Source organism: Scyliorhinus torazame, chromosome 12 (assembly GCF_047496885.1).
Source record: "Scyliorhinus torazame isolate Kashiwa2021f chromosome 12, sScyTor2.1, whole genome shotgun sequence".
NCBI lineage: Eukaryota > Metazoa > Chordata > Chondrichthyes > Carcharhiniformes > Scyliorhinidae > Scyliorhinus > Scyliorhinus torazame.
This window is the reverse complement of record NC_092718.1, coordinates 210,553,769-210,568,224: the sequence shown is the minus strand read 5'-3', so window position 1 is coordinate 210,568,224 and position 14,456 is coordinate 210,553,769. Positions and strand designations below refer to the sequence as shown.

General features: G+C 50.3%; 1 protein-coding gene across 4 annotated transcripts in view; it reads left to right on the top strand.

The window, feature by feature from the left end:
- The first annotated feature begins 5,048 nt into the window (after positions 1-5,048).
- The window catches only part of LOC140386943 (multidrug and toxin extrusion protein 1-like), a 69,173-nt gene continuing 59,765 nt past the window's right edge, over positions 5,049-14,456 (top strand). For 2 of the 4 annotated variants that reach the window (XM_072469856.1, XM_072469860.1), the window contains exons 1-3: positions 5,864-5,910; positions 9,184-9,340; positions 12,799-12,900. In XM_072469856.1, coding sequence (XP_072325957.1) covers positions 5,879-5,910; positions 9,184-9,340; positions 12,799-12,900 — 291 coding nt within the window. In that variant the 5' untranslated portion in view covers positions 5,864-5,878. Of the gene's footprint in view, positions 5,305-5,863; positions 5,911-9,183; positions 9,341-12,798; positions 12,901-14,456 lie in introns of those variants that run through there. The other 2 variants (XM_072469858.1, XM_072469859.1) reach the window with 2 other exon arrangements.

Below are 14,456 nucleotides of genomic sequence, written 5' to 3'. Positions count from 1 at the left end.
ACTTCTACTTCCGTCTCGAGTGAATTGATGGTCGCATCACTGACTATAATTGATGGTGTCCTGCTAAAGGGAGACAGGATAGTGATACCTGCCAGTTTACATCTAGGCATTCTGCAGCAGATTCACCAGGGTCATCAAGGCATCAAAAAGTGTCATAGGTGAGCCAGACAATCCGGGTATTGGCCGGGAATAAACAGAGAGATCGATCAGTGTGTTCAAGCATGACCAATTTATCAGATGCATCAGCCTGCATAGAGGAAAGAAACCATGCAACGGATGGGAATTGTAACCAGTCCATGGAACACGGTGGGCATGGATCTATTTCAGTTCCAGGGTCATGACTACTTGATAGTCATAGACTATTACTCCAACTTTTCAGAGGTGATGTTGTTGAAAGATTCGACTGCCAGATTCAGTGATGAAGGCAACAAAATTGATTTTGCACTCCATGGTATTCCGCTGAACGTTGTTTCTGACAATGGTCCTTGTTTCTCGAGTTGGGAGTGGACCCAGTTTGCGTCTAGCCCATGTTATCCACAGTCTAATGGGAAAGCAGAGAGAGGAGTCGGGATAATTAAGGGATTATTCCACAAGGTGAGTTACGATGGTCAAGACATGCCATTAGCGTTGTTAGCATACCGAGCAACACCGTTATCGACGGGTCTCTCACTTGCACATATGTTGATGGGGAGAAGACTATGAACCACTTTACCACAAATCACCAGTCCAGAAATTGATAACAAGAAGACACGTGAAAGAATCGCGAACGCAAAGAAGAAGCAACAAGAGGTCTACAATAGACACACCAAGCCTCCAGCTGAGCTTCACGAAGTGGTATTTATGAGGATTCGAAATCCAGAAGGTGGCTGGCCAAATCTTGCCAAAGTTCTGAAACAGGTAGCACCGAGGTCCTACTTAGTACAAACATTACAAAGATCACTGTTCAGGAGAAACAGACGAGCATTACTATGTGTCAAGCACAAGGTTCAAACTCAACGGGAAAAAGTTGTTCCACATGACAACATATTCAAAGTCATTGCCGTACCAGATTCTGTTTAGCACGGGACTAAATCGCTGGCTTTGAAAGCAGACCAAGGCAGGCCAGCAGCACGGTTCAATTGCCGTAACAGCCTCCCCGAATAGACGCTGGAATGTGGCGACTAGGGGCTTTTCACAGTAACTTCATTTGAAGCCTACTTGTGACAATAAGTGATTTTCATTTCATTTTTAAATTTAGCACTAACACCGCTAGAAGATGGGATAGACCAACCAACGCCTTGAACATTCCACTGAAACGTTCCACCAGAAGAATACGACCCCCAGAGAGACTGAACTTGTGATTGTAATTTAACCTGTACTCATCTAAGTGATGTAACTGTCATCACATAAATACTGTATTATATGATAATGAGATAGTGATAGTTACTAGTTATTTAGACAGCAATTCGCCTACAAGGTCAGAAGTAAAATAAAATATTGTAACCACTGTAATAACATTTTCTTTCTCAAAGAAAGGGGAATGTGGTTATCATAACCATCAGCATTACAAGGGTTAATGCAGTACCAGGAATAGCCATGAGAGGGAGCTGCAGATACTTCTCCACAAAGCAGTGATGCTAGACCTTAGGGGAGGAGTGTAGGAGACAGCTAGTCAAGGTCATAACAGCAGATAGTGTGAGAAGGTTAGATTATAGTTTATCCCAGTGAGTGAAATTAGCAGTAGGTGAGCGTAGTGAGATGTTATTGATCAATTCTGCATTCTAAAAGGACTAAGTGTCGAAATCCAGTTTTGTAGTGTAAATAAAATCCTAGCTATGTTTAAGTAAAAGCTATACTGTGGTCTTTGTGGAACACCAAGCCAACCATCCTGAAACAAGCTACATAAAGAACACCACAATCCATGATTTCAAAATTAATCAAGGGAGATATCCCTGATTTCTGGGGCCATTGGACCCCATGTTGGAAGACTGCCCCAATCTCCCCCTTTCAGGCCCCTCACTCGATCCCCCCTCCCTTTCAAACTTTGGGAGGCTCTCAAGAACCTCCCACCCCCTCCATCTGGTATGCCCCCCCCCCCCCCCACCTCCACCCCCAGGCTCGATCCCTGGCAGTGCCAACCTGCCATCCTGGCACCCAGGATTCCACCCTCCTCTGTCCCCGACCACTCAAAAGCCTCTAAAGGCCTGGGAAAATCCTCCCCCCCTCCCCCCCCCAGGTGCCATTATGACTGGTCCACGTTTGAGGGCAAGATCCAGGTCGCGATGTCTCGCAAGATTCCGTTAAACCTCGCGAGACGTTTCAAGCGTCGCAAATCTTGTGACAGTCCTCCCGTAAGATTCAACAGCCTCGTCTCGACACCACGTTGGGGCCTGATGGGGCCGTTTAATCGTGCCGAACGTTTTGGATCTAAATGATCCTCCGACAGAACTGAAATCCAAACATGTGCAGGTTAGTTGGATTGGCCATGCTAAAATTACCCCTTCATGTCCAAAGGTTAGGTGGGAGTTGAGAGGCTATGGGGATAGGGCGGGGGAATGGACCTGGATAGAGTGCTCTTTCGGAGGGTTGGTGCAGACTCAATGGGCCGAATGGCCTCCTTCTGGACAGTACAGAATTATATAGTTGAAAAGGGGGTAGAGGAGGTGGGGCAGGATAGAAGATCAGAGATAGGCCTGGGAAAAGGGAATATTGGTTGCAATCTTCCCAAAATTGCACAGAGTGTTGGATCAGGCGAGAAAAGCTGTGAGAAATTCATCAGCATCACAACTACCTTCTCTCGCCTGATTAAACGGCTTTCTGTGTAATTTCAAAGTGCTGGCGAGGATCACATAGCCAGCTGTAGAGGCAGGGTATAAACAGACTGGCAATGCTGGGAATCTGAGATCGGGATACCATCGTTAAAGGGCACCCGGATAGCAAAGTAAAATTTAAGGCCGTATCCCAAGGACATCAGACACCCTCCCACCCCTCCCCTCCCCCCCCCATCCACCATTGCCTCACAGACATCAGGGTCTACCCCCACCATGGACATCGGGGAGCCGACCCCCCCCTCCCCCCCCACCATGAACAAGCGGAAAATGACCCTACCCCTACTGCAGTAGGAGACCCTCAACACCTCCATAGATAAGTGGACACAACATGCAGAAGGGGAACCCCCCAGTGGAGAACAGTAAGACCCCCCTTCATGTGCCACCTTGGCAGTGCCTCATGCCAATGTCCCCTTCATGTGTCCCTTTAGCAGTGCCCCCTTGGCAGTGCCTCATGCCAGTGCCAGGGGATATATGCCAGTATGTCAGGGGGCAATGCCCAGCCACGTCCCCCAACCCCGGGACCTACATACCCCCAGCCTGAAAACCTGTAGTTATTCGCGCCGGTGTGACATCATGCCGCCGGGGAGGCAGGGGGAAGTGACGCTGTGGGCGGACATTATGGTGTCAAGTCCGTTAATTAGATTAAAATGTATTCAACATCATTGGCAGGGGGGTTGGGGAAGGTCTCAAACTGAGATTTCGCCGGTGCAAATCCTGTTTTTTGGCCGCTCACGAGATTTATTGACCATTACACCACTGGCATCGGCGGTTAATGCGGCTGCTGAAAGGCCGTTGCCAAATTTTGCCATGGGCATAAGACAAAGCGGAGTATCAATGGTGCCATTAAGGGGTAAAGACTTCTAATAGTGGCAAAAAGTGAGATAACAGAACGTGTTAATGGGAGCGACTGAGCAGTAAGGGACAGGTGGCCACATGGGGGCGGGGTGGGGTAGTGGTGGGGCTGACCAGGGAGCTGAAAAACAATTAATAAACTACAAATGAGGGGGTGGGAAGTTTAGTATGGGGAGTTTACTGTCTAAAGGTGTGTCCGGAAGGCTCGGATTTGCCGAATCGGAAGTGGAGGGGCGGGATTCTCCTTTGGCTGGCACTGAAACCAGGAAACGCGATTGGGCGGAGAATAGGTTCCGATGCCAAAATCGCGGTGGGCGGCGATTTGACGCCAAATCGCATTTCTCCGTCACCTCGACAGCGGCGTCAATGCGTACCGGAACACACGTGCAGTATACATGGTTTCCATATCATTAGCGGGCCTGAGACGATATTCTCCGGGGCCTCTGCGGTTTTCTACCTCCGATGGCCCGAGTTCCCAATGCCGCGGTTCACCTGCACTTTTAAAAGTCGTGAAACTGGCTTTGTGGCCGCTGAGGGAGAGAGAGGGGGTGGGGAAAGTGTCCAACATCACCATAGTTTGCTGACAGCTGTGCCGCTGGAAAGTGGGGGGGGGGGGGTCCTGCCAGGGCCAGGGGGATTAGCGGGGTGGGGGGGGGGGTGTGGCCAGGAGGTTGGCTGTGGGGTCGGGGTGGACACGGAACACCATTGCAAGGCAGCCATGCAGCTGCGCATGTCGCTGACAGGCCACTGGGAACTTAGGGCCACGGGTCGTACAGGTGTCCCCCCCCCCCTCAGGCCACACCCCTCTGTGCCCTCTGGCCCCAGCCGACCCATCAGTTGTACGGGTGCGCTCCAGCACAACCAGTGCCACCTTGTTGGCTGGGATGAGTTTGTGTGGCGGGAGTGTAATGTGTATATGTGGCTGCAGCTTGTCAGCCCCCCGAGTGTCAATCACGGAGCTGGCGAATCTCGCACCTGGAATCGATTGTGTTCCACGTGGCACGAGGTGCTAGCCCCTCCACAGTTGCTGAATCAGTCCGGGTTTGCTGCCAGTTTTGCTGTCGTGGAAGTCCACGATCCTGCCCTGGCATCAACATTCAGTCTCAGGGACCCAGGAATCCCGCCCGAGGTGTTGGTCATCATTACGCTGCTGTTCCGGAGAAGCTTCCCGTGCGCAGCTTGGCTTTTTACAACAGTGTATTCCTCTCAAAAATAGCTGATTGTTCATTTTTCTTATCTTCTTTCTAACTTAAAGAATTTAAATATCAATTGACAGGTTATGCATTTGTGAACTGAACTTACTAAGATTTAATAAATAACAGGCAGGTTTCAAAGTACAAAGCAATCCGCAAGTAGCCTTTTGTCTCTTTGCGTTGAAATAGTTTTTAAGTTTCACAAATTGGGCTTGGGTGTGCATGCCACCACCTCCTATTACCTGGAAAGTCTCCTCTCCTAATAAGTCAACAAGTTAATTAAGGCCGAGAAGGCATGGATCCAAAATGAACAGGTATCCTTATTGGTCTTGGCTTGTGAACACGGTTTTGGAGATCGGACTCCAGCAATCAACGATCTCTGATCCTAACACATTGTGGCAGAGGAATACAGAAAACTGCTCAACTTTCTAACAAGGATCAAGGACAAGGTCAGTTGCACTGGGGACGGTCGGACTGGGAGGAGAGGGTGGAGGGGTGGGGGGGAGAGATAGGATAACTCACAACAGTAAATTCTCTGCTTACGTCTCCGAAACAGCTGGACACATTCGGGGGAAACGCAGAACTAAATCCTGGGCAACGATAAAGAGACAGGCAAAAAAAACACTTTGCTTGGATTGTCCTGCAGAGCTGAGGTGACGAGACGGCGCAACGCTGACTTGCGGCTGCCGCCCACTGGGCAGCCACACACGGCTTTCCTCGACGTTTCTTGTCCAAATCTTGGATCGCTCACGAACGCTGCTCCACGCTGCTTCCCCCCCAATCCCACCGTGCAAACAGGAACTTACTGCATTTTCCTTGTGGGGACAAGTGGAAATTGGCGGCCAAAACTGCCTGCGCTTCTGGAGTCCGCAACTTATCCCCGAGCGATAATTGATTGTGCAGATTAGGATAAACTAACATAGCATTCAGGCTTTGGGAAAATGTAAGAGCGTTGCATTATCGTCACTCGTATTATTGCATATATGTGATTCCATCCACATTTACACATGTTAGCTCTACGAAATGACAGATTTGAAACTGGAAAAGGTCTACAGGTAAAAACCCTCTTAGAAACCATTGGCTAAATTGCCGTGACTTTCTGTTACATTACACGTGTGACTATTTTTGGCTATGCTGCTTGTATAACACTTTGGTTGCGAGTTCCAATGTCCCTGAAATAAAAGCAAAATGCGGCAGGTGCTGGAAATCCGGATTAAAAACAGAAAATGCTGGAAACGTTCAGCAGCAACGACTGGCAGCTTCTGTGGAGGGGGAAACAGAGCTTAAGGTTTGGACTTGAATGTCAGTCTTCTTGGCACCTGAGATTTATGGCTTCCTATTTATCACACCGAGCTGTGATTGTAACTTTCGAGGTGCGCCCCCCCATACCAAATCGTGCACTGGTCCAATACGATTCTTCACACTTAACTGTGATTGGGTGATTCTTTCCAGGTGGCTTTCTCCAAGGCTGACCCTCCCCAAAACATCACCCACATCTTTTTCTTTTTCTTTTTAGTTGCAATAACCCTCACAAGGTCCAGGGGAATGTGTTAATCGATTTCCCCGTGGGACTCGTGGAATGCGAGCTTCCCCGTTAGCGGGCGAAGACCCGCCCAGCTGGAGCTCGTTACCGGGCTGTGCAAAAGCCGGCCTGGTCAGGGACTGGCATTCTGGTCAGTCCCGACAGGGGTTTATTGAGCGTAAGCTGCCATAGCAGCCGTTTTCCATGTCTGCAATAAACTCGCATTTATTCACCTACAAGGGGACCCTGGGTTTTCACATGAGCAAATACAATTTTGGGGCTGGATTTTCCAGCTGTGTTCGGCGAGGGGCCGGAGACTCCAAATTCCCGACAGAATTGGGGCCGACTCCACTTCCGCGATGCTCCACCCCCTCCACGTAACCACGGCCGCAGGCCATTGCCCGAGGCCCCCCCCCACCCCCCGATGCTCCTCCCCCGACCGGCCGAGATCCCGACGGTGTGGGACACGTGTGGTCTCACCCGTCGGGAACTTGGCATGGCGGCTGTGGACTCAGTCCAGCGCCGTCAAAGTCGGACATTTTCGGGGCTGGGGGCACCGTGGTGGGGCGGTCCGGGGCCCGCGAGCTGGCCGAAGGCTATTTCCGGGTCTGCGGGCTGCGTCCGCCATGAAGCACGGTGCGGCCGCTGCAGGCCGCATGCACGGTCACGGACCTGGAAATTCTCTGGGGCGTATCGGCAGTTAGAGCCGGGTGCTCTAAGCTGCCTCCCTGCTAGCTCCCAGCAAAATGGGGAATCGGTGGCTGTTTCTTGGCGTAAAACACCACCATTCCTTCGCCGGTGTGGGGACATAGTCTCGGCACCGGGGATTCGGCGGGGGCGGGAATCGCGGCGTGCCGGTTGGCGGGCCCCCCTCCGCGATTCTCCAGGCCGGATGGGCCGAAGTCCCGCTGCTAGAATGCCTGTCCCGCAGGCGTGGATTAAACCACCTCTCTTACCGGCGGGACAAGGCGGCGCGGGCGGGGTCCTGGGGGGCGCGCGGGGCGATCTGGCCCCGGGGGGCTGCCCCCACGGTGGCCTGGCCCGCGATCGGGGCCCACCGATCCGCGGGCGGGCCTGTGCCGTGGGGGCACTCTTTTCCTTCCGCCTTCGCCACGGTCTCCGCCATGCGGAGGCGGAAGAGACTCCCTCCACTGCGCATGCGCGGGAATGCCGTGAGCGGCCACTGACGCTCCCGCGCATGCGCCGCCCGGAGATGTCATTTCCGCGCCAGCTGGCGGGGCATCAAAGGCCTTTTCCGCCAGCTGGCGGGGCGGAAATCAGTCTGGCGCGGGCCTAGCCCCTCAAGGTTAGGGCTCGGCCCCCCAAGATGTGGAGGATTCCGCACCTTTGGGGCGGCGTGATGCCGGACTGATTAGCACTGTTTTTGACGCCGGTCAGCGGACATCGCGCCGATATTGGAGAATTTCGCCCCTGATACCTGTAAGACTTACTGGCAATGGAGGCAGTCCAGAGAAGGTTCACTCGGTTGACCCCGGGTATGGAGGGACTTCCTTATGAGGAGTGGTTGAGTAGGTTGGGAATGTACTCATTGGAGTTTAGAAGAATGAGAGATGATCTTATTGAGACATACAGGATTCTCAGGGAGTTTTGACAGGGTCGATGCTGAGAGGATGTTTCCCCTTGTGGGAGAATCTAGGACCAGAGGACATAATCTCAGAGTGAGGGGTAACCCATTTGAGACAGAGATGAGGAGGAATTTGTTCTTTCAGAGGATAGTGGATCTGTGGTGTTCTTTACTGCAGAGGGCTGTAGAAGGTGGATCGTTAAGTAAGGGGCTGGTTTAGCACACTGGGCTAAATCGCTGGCTTTTAAAGCAGACCAAGGCAGGCCAGCAGCATGGTTCAATTCACGTACCAGCCTCCCCGAACAGGCGCCGGAATGTGGCGATTAGGGGCTTTTCACAGTAACTTCATTTGAAGTCTACTTGTGACAATAAGCGATTTTCATTTTTTCATTTCATGTTCAAGGCTGAGGTAGACAGAGTTTCTATCAGTAAGGGAATCAAGGGTAATTGGATAAGGCAGGAACGTGGAATTGAGGGTTATCACATCAGATCAATCGCGATCTCATTGAACGGTGGAGCGGACGCGATGGCCTTGAATGGCTCACGTCCATGGCTTTATGGTCTTATTCAAACTCTAACCCCCTTTCATTTCTTTTCCCGAATTAATTGATCCCCTTGAATAAAAGTAGGATTTGAAAATGATGGACTTTGTCGGCCGTGCCCATGTCACGAGAATGAATAAAAAGCAAATAAACAAAGGCCACTGAACACAAATACATCTCAGTGACTTTACCATAGAAGCAAAGATTTAGCTGTCAACATTTATGAAAAATGACCTTTGAACCTCAAGCCACTTCATTGTCCATGAATAGATCTCCTCAGTGTCGTTCACAGGCAATGGAGACACTGACCATGGTCTTCAACTTTATTCTACTCATGCCAGTCAACATTGCAACTTTAAAGAATTATTTATTCATTAAGCTTTGTTGTTAGCTCTGTTGGAAGTTTCTAAACCTGAGATTATTAATAATTAATTACTTTCACGTCAAAAACCTGTGACATAGAGCGAAGATGGGGCAACTCCTTCAGATTTTAAAGGACCATTGTTAAAAATTAACCATGACCATAAGTCTGGTGGTGCAGTCGATTTAGGAGTGTAACCATTTGTTATATCAGAAGGGGGTGATAGAACCCAATGGAGAGTGGGAACATGCTTGGGATTGGATGGACCTGTGAGGGAGGGATATATAGTAACTGGTCTATTTCTCCTTTGTGGTGAAGAATTGGAAAAATGGAGAATTCAAAGAAACCAAATTCTGAAAATGTTGCCCAGACCCCTGGAAGCTGTGGCAACCGGTTCCTGAGGGAAATAAGGCGATTGAAACCCATCAACTTCTGGCAGGAAGCAAAACGCATTTCCAAACTGGCTGGGCAAGTGGTGAGTTTATACCCGCCTAATATCCCATCATATCCTTCAAACCCCACCCTCTTCATAATTCTATCCATCTGTCCATCCATTCATCAAACGGTCCGTTCATCCGCATGTCCGTCCAACCAATCCAGCTAACTATCCCTCCTGTCGAAAAAAGAGTTATCCATGTGGACGACTGGGTGATGCACTATCAATTACGACGAGATGAGAGTAGAGAGTAATCGAGGCTTTATTAAGCAGAGATGTGTTGCCTCCTACAGCTGCTGCCGAAATGGCTGCAGCTCCGTGAGCACACACATTTATACTCTGCCTACTGGGCGGAGCCAGCAGGCAGGGATCTACCCCCATACCTGTAGTACAGGAGCCTTACCGTATTACTTCTCATATGTGCAATATATACAAACAGTGGTGACTACCACACTGGGTAGATGTGAGGTGTCAGTATTGGCTATGGATTCACAGATGGCTTATGAGCGCTATCTTAGCCTTACAAACTCTCCTACAGCGAGGGTATTGGTTGTCAGCCAGTAGAGGTGATGGTATACTGTTGGTTCAGGCAGCTGTTCTCTCTTCCCATATCTCTCTCACGTTTCCCTCTCTGTGGGTCCTCTTGGTGACTGGAAGGCCTCAACATCATTTTTAATGACAACTCACCGTATTGGTGGTCATTTGCTTCCCATGTGTCCATATTAATAGAGCGGACCATATGGGCACTTTGACAGTGTTTTTGCAATGTTTCCTTTGGCCCCAGTGTGGTCAATTTCCCTGGCGTGGCACAAGTAGAGCATCTATTTGGAGTTATTCTGAAGACAAGCCCCCTCCATTCCAGCTTCCAGCTACCATGGCCTCTGTACGCGGCATTTCTGGGTCTTGGAGAATGATCCTGTTTGTTGTTTTGTCCTCCGATTTCATTCACCAGATCCCCCTGGGGCAGTGTTGGTGAGGTCATTTACTGCAGGGTCTCGATTTGGGGGGGGGGGGGGGGGGGGATTCCAGATGCTTATGCTGGCGGGGTCTTCCGGTCCCACCGCCAGTGTATCCCCACCGCAGGTTTCCCAGTGATGAGGGGTGCATTCAACGAGAAATTCCGTTGACATCGGAGACCAATAGATCGAATCCCGTTTGTCTGTAAGTTGTCCAAGCCTCAGCACTCTGGAGAGGTCTGAGGAGCTCCACAGTCAGATACATTTTCAATTTCGGGCTGAGTTTGATTTCACGATTCTCAAAAACACGAATGCGTAATTTACCATAGACTGAGTTAGCATGTTAGTGTTAATGCCGCACCAGTCCATCAATGTCAGCTCTTTGCGATTGATAGTTTTTAATACATGGGACGCGAGGGAGATTTTCCAACAATCCACTTTCAATTTCAACATGTCTAATTGTCGACCACACCCATTCAGAAATTCTCTTTCAACAAACTCGTTCGTATAATTCACTTCACGGGCCCCATTTGTATCACACCCTTCAGTAAATGTGCCTGTACATAGAATGTCTGAATCCATTTGTAGTATTTGATTCATGGAATCTATTTTGAAAAGGTCCATCAACCCACTTCCCTGCGAACCTAACGCCCCCCCCTCCCCCCCAACATCCTACCCCCAGTCTAAAGGTGAAAATCTTCAACTTGACTTTGATTTAATGCTTCAAAGACTGTGGGCACGATTTAACGGAAACACTTTAAAATGTAATTTTGGGTGTGTTTGGCGGGGTGTTTCTTGACGTCCCCATTGCCGAGACAGCGGCCCGTATTCAATGGTGCCAAAAAAGAGCCCCCACGCGATTCTTGACAGTACTGGCTGTCTCACTATCTGATTCGCCTGACTGGACCCTCAGCGTCTCACCGCTAACAAGGGGAGCTGCTTTTAAACTCCTTCATCACTCAATCCAAGCCAACACACAAGCATGGCAGCGTGCAGACCTGCTCCGGGCATTGACGATGCCCACCTGGCCAAGTTTCTCAACGCTGTGGTGAGAGACGGGCCACCCTGTTCCCCCGAGGGTGTCGGAGGACCCGCAGCAGGGTCAGCAATGCTGCCTGGGAGGCAATGCCAGCGGCTGCCAGCCCAGGCAACATGACCAGGAGGACCGCCATCCAGTGTCGGAAGAGGGCCGACGACTTCCACCGAGCTGCAAGGGTGGGTTACCACCTCGCTCCTGGCATCAGGTCCGCCTGCCATTCCCAAATTCTCAACCCCCCCCCCCCCCCCCCAATCACCACCCCTACAAATCACTGGCTGACACCCCGCATCCTCCCCACATCCAAACTTCATGCTTGTTCCTCAGCATCCACCAGCACAACCCCTTCATGGGGATGGGTGTCAGCGTTCTGTCAGCAGAAAGACAGGATCAGACTTTAGCAGAAACTGAGGAGCAGCAGAGGTTTCCTTACAGCGAGAGATCATCACCCTCCTGCCTTGTGGAGTGACCCCGCTGACAGTGCCAACACAGGCCCATCACCCTGGGGTGATGTTACACTGATCCTTGGAGGGTGGTGCAGGGTGGTCGGCGAGGAGCCGGAGTGATGGGGACTGGGGGGGAGGGGGGAATAGGAAGGGAGGAGATATTGGGGGGCGTGAAGGGTGAAGGAGGGGAATGGGAAGGGGAATTGGGGGGAGTGAGGGAGGAGAAGAATGGGTGAGGGGGGGGAAAGGTGTAAACGGGGGGAGGTGGGATCGGAGGGGAGGGAGGAAAGGAAGGAAATTGGGAAGGGGAGGGGGATTGTGAGAGGGTGAAGGAGGGAAATAGGGAGCGGGGGGATTGGTGAAAAGAGGGAATGGAGGGCAGGGGGCGATTGGGGGGTGGGGGGGTTGAGCTGATGGAAGCAGCCTCGTCCTATGAGAATCTGGAGATAATGAGGTCCTCTCTGGTCCTCCTGGTGACCCTTGTCACCCGCCACCTGTCCTCCAACCTCGAAGAATGCGAGGTTGGTTTTATTGAAAAACATAAGAATCCAAAGTGGCTTGACAGCTTGGATGCAGGGAGGAAGTTTCCACTCGTGGTGGGGGGGACGGGGGGACGGGGGGGGGGGGGGGGGGGGGAGAGGGTTATCTAGAATAGGGGCACAGTTTAAAAATGAGGGGTCTCCCATTTAACACAGACGTTTGGAGAAATGTCTTCTCTCACAGGGACGTTAGTGTTTGGACTTCACCCCCTCAGTGAGCAGTTAGTCGTATTTTTCCTTTATGAGGGAGTCAAGGGTTATGGGGTAAGGGAGTGGGGGGGGGGGGGGTCGGGAAAGTGCAGTTAAGGCCATATCAGATCAGCCAAGATCTTATTGAATGGTGGAGCATTGGGCTGAAAAATCTAATCCCATTCCTGCTTCTTATGTGCCGAGGCTCACCTTTCTTGAAGAAAAAAACAACTGTGTCAGAAAGATAATCATTTTAGTTTGATTACTTTTTGGATATAAAAAGGTTTGATCAAAATTAAGTGTATAATATTTATTTGTTTTGCTTTCACAGTTTCTAACACAGCTGATGATATTCCTTATAAATTTTGTCAGCTCCGCTTTTTGCGGACATTTGGGAAAAGTTGAATTGGACGCGGTTAGCCTTGCCACAGCGGTGAGTTTTCCATCGGAATGTGCACATTTATTCAACATTATGCATCCTGTCTTAGTCCAAAGATACAGTCCAAAGATGGGTGGGTAGTCCGCGCCAAATTGCCGATTCGTGTCCGGGGCTGTGCAGGTTAGGTTACGGGGTCAGGGTGGTGTGGGCAGGGAAGTGGGCCTGGGTAGGGTGCTCTTTTGGAGGGTTGGTGCAGACTCGATGATTGCTTTCAGTCACTTTCGAGCTCAGTGCCTTTATCAGCTGATGAAATGCTCCTTGTAAAGAAGCCTGGCCTTTACCTGCTTCTCTCAATGGAGGGGCAACTAGAGAGCAACAGTTGCTTCAGTGGCTCTGGGCTAAAGAACAGAAACGTCAGCTCGGAATCCCAGCTCATCACCATTGTCAATGAGCCATCCTGGAAGGCCGATGTGTGCGGACATTAGGTGGGAATGAGACTGGGCTCAGTCTCAATGCTCTTCACAGACAGATAATCAATCCTCTGGCAGGACTTGGCTCACACGTGAGGACTGGTCACTTGTGCAAGTTATTCATGGGCTGCTGAGGCCCAAAGGACTGTATCAACACCAATAATGTAGCACCTTTAACAAAAACAAAGTCAAATTGCCCTCCACAGGAGAATAAGCAGACAAAAGGACTTGGCACTGGGCAAAGAACGAGCTATCAGGTTAGGTGATCAAATACTTGGTCAGAGAGGTAAGTTTTAAGGAGAGTCTTTGTAGGAGGTGTGGTAAAATGGACAGCGGCCTGTATTTTAGGCCCGATAAAATCAGACACTTCAAATTAAGAATTGGACATTTGAAATCAAATCATAGTCAGAACCACAGGCAGGCCTGATGGGAATTCTAAATTGGCCAAGTTCGAATACACTAAACACATAAAAACTACCAGGACATGTCTGGACCTGTCCTGTCAATCATCCATCAGGAGACGATCGGTCCTATGCATATAGATTGATTGTTTTGGATCGAGTAGATAAAGCTAGACTTTCTGGCACCCAGTTACTCCTATATGGAATAAGGTTAAAAGCGAATAATACACCTCGGAATGGACCCCTGGGGTTGGGTTTCTGCAGAGTTGCAATCGGCAACATCATTGAGTACTGCCAGCTCCATCCTGAGACCTCGCTGGCTGAGGCCCAGAGAACTTTCTGACAAGATGAGAAGAGGGGTATTAAATATCGACCATCAGGACCCTCCACAGTGAAGACTCGCAGAGGTAGCGGAGAAGATTGGACGGAAGGAAACAGCGGGCAGGACCCACCTTCGCGGACGAAGGCCCTGAGGAAATCGAGACTCAGCGAATCGGACACCCAGCTCGACTTGAGTGCATCGGCATGGGCAGTATTAAAGAGTCTTGGGATTATTATTATTGTTTGGGATAATTTAAGGGAGGTGACTGTTTTACTGTGTTCAATAATGAATTCGGTTGAATCACAAACTTGTATTTGTCCTTTGTTCATCACGCAACTAAGGGCACCTGGGTAAAATATTCGAGTAATAAACTGGTCGGAGTGTCTGACAATTTTACCGATGACAGAGGCGGGAACA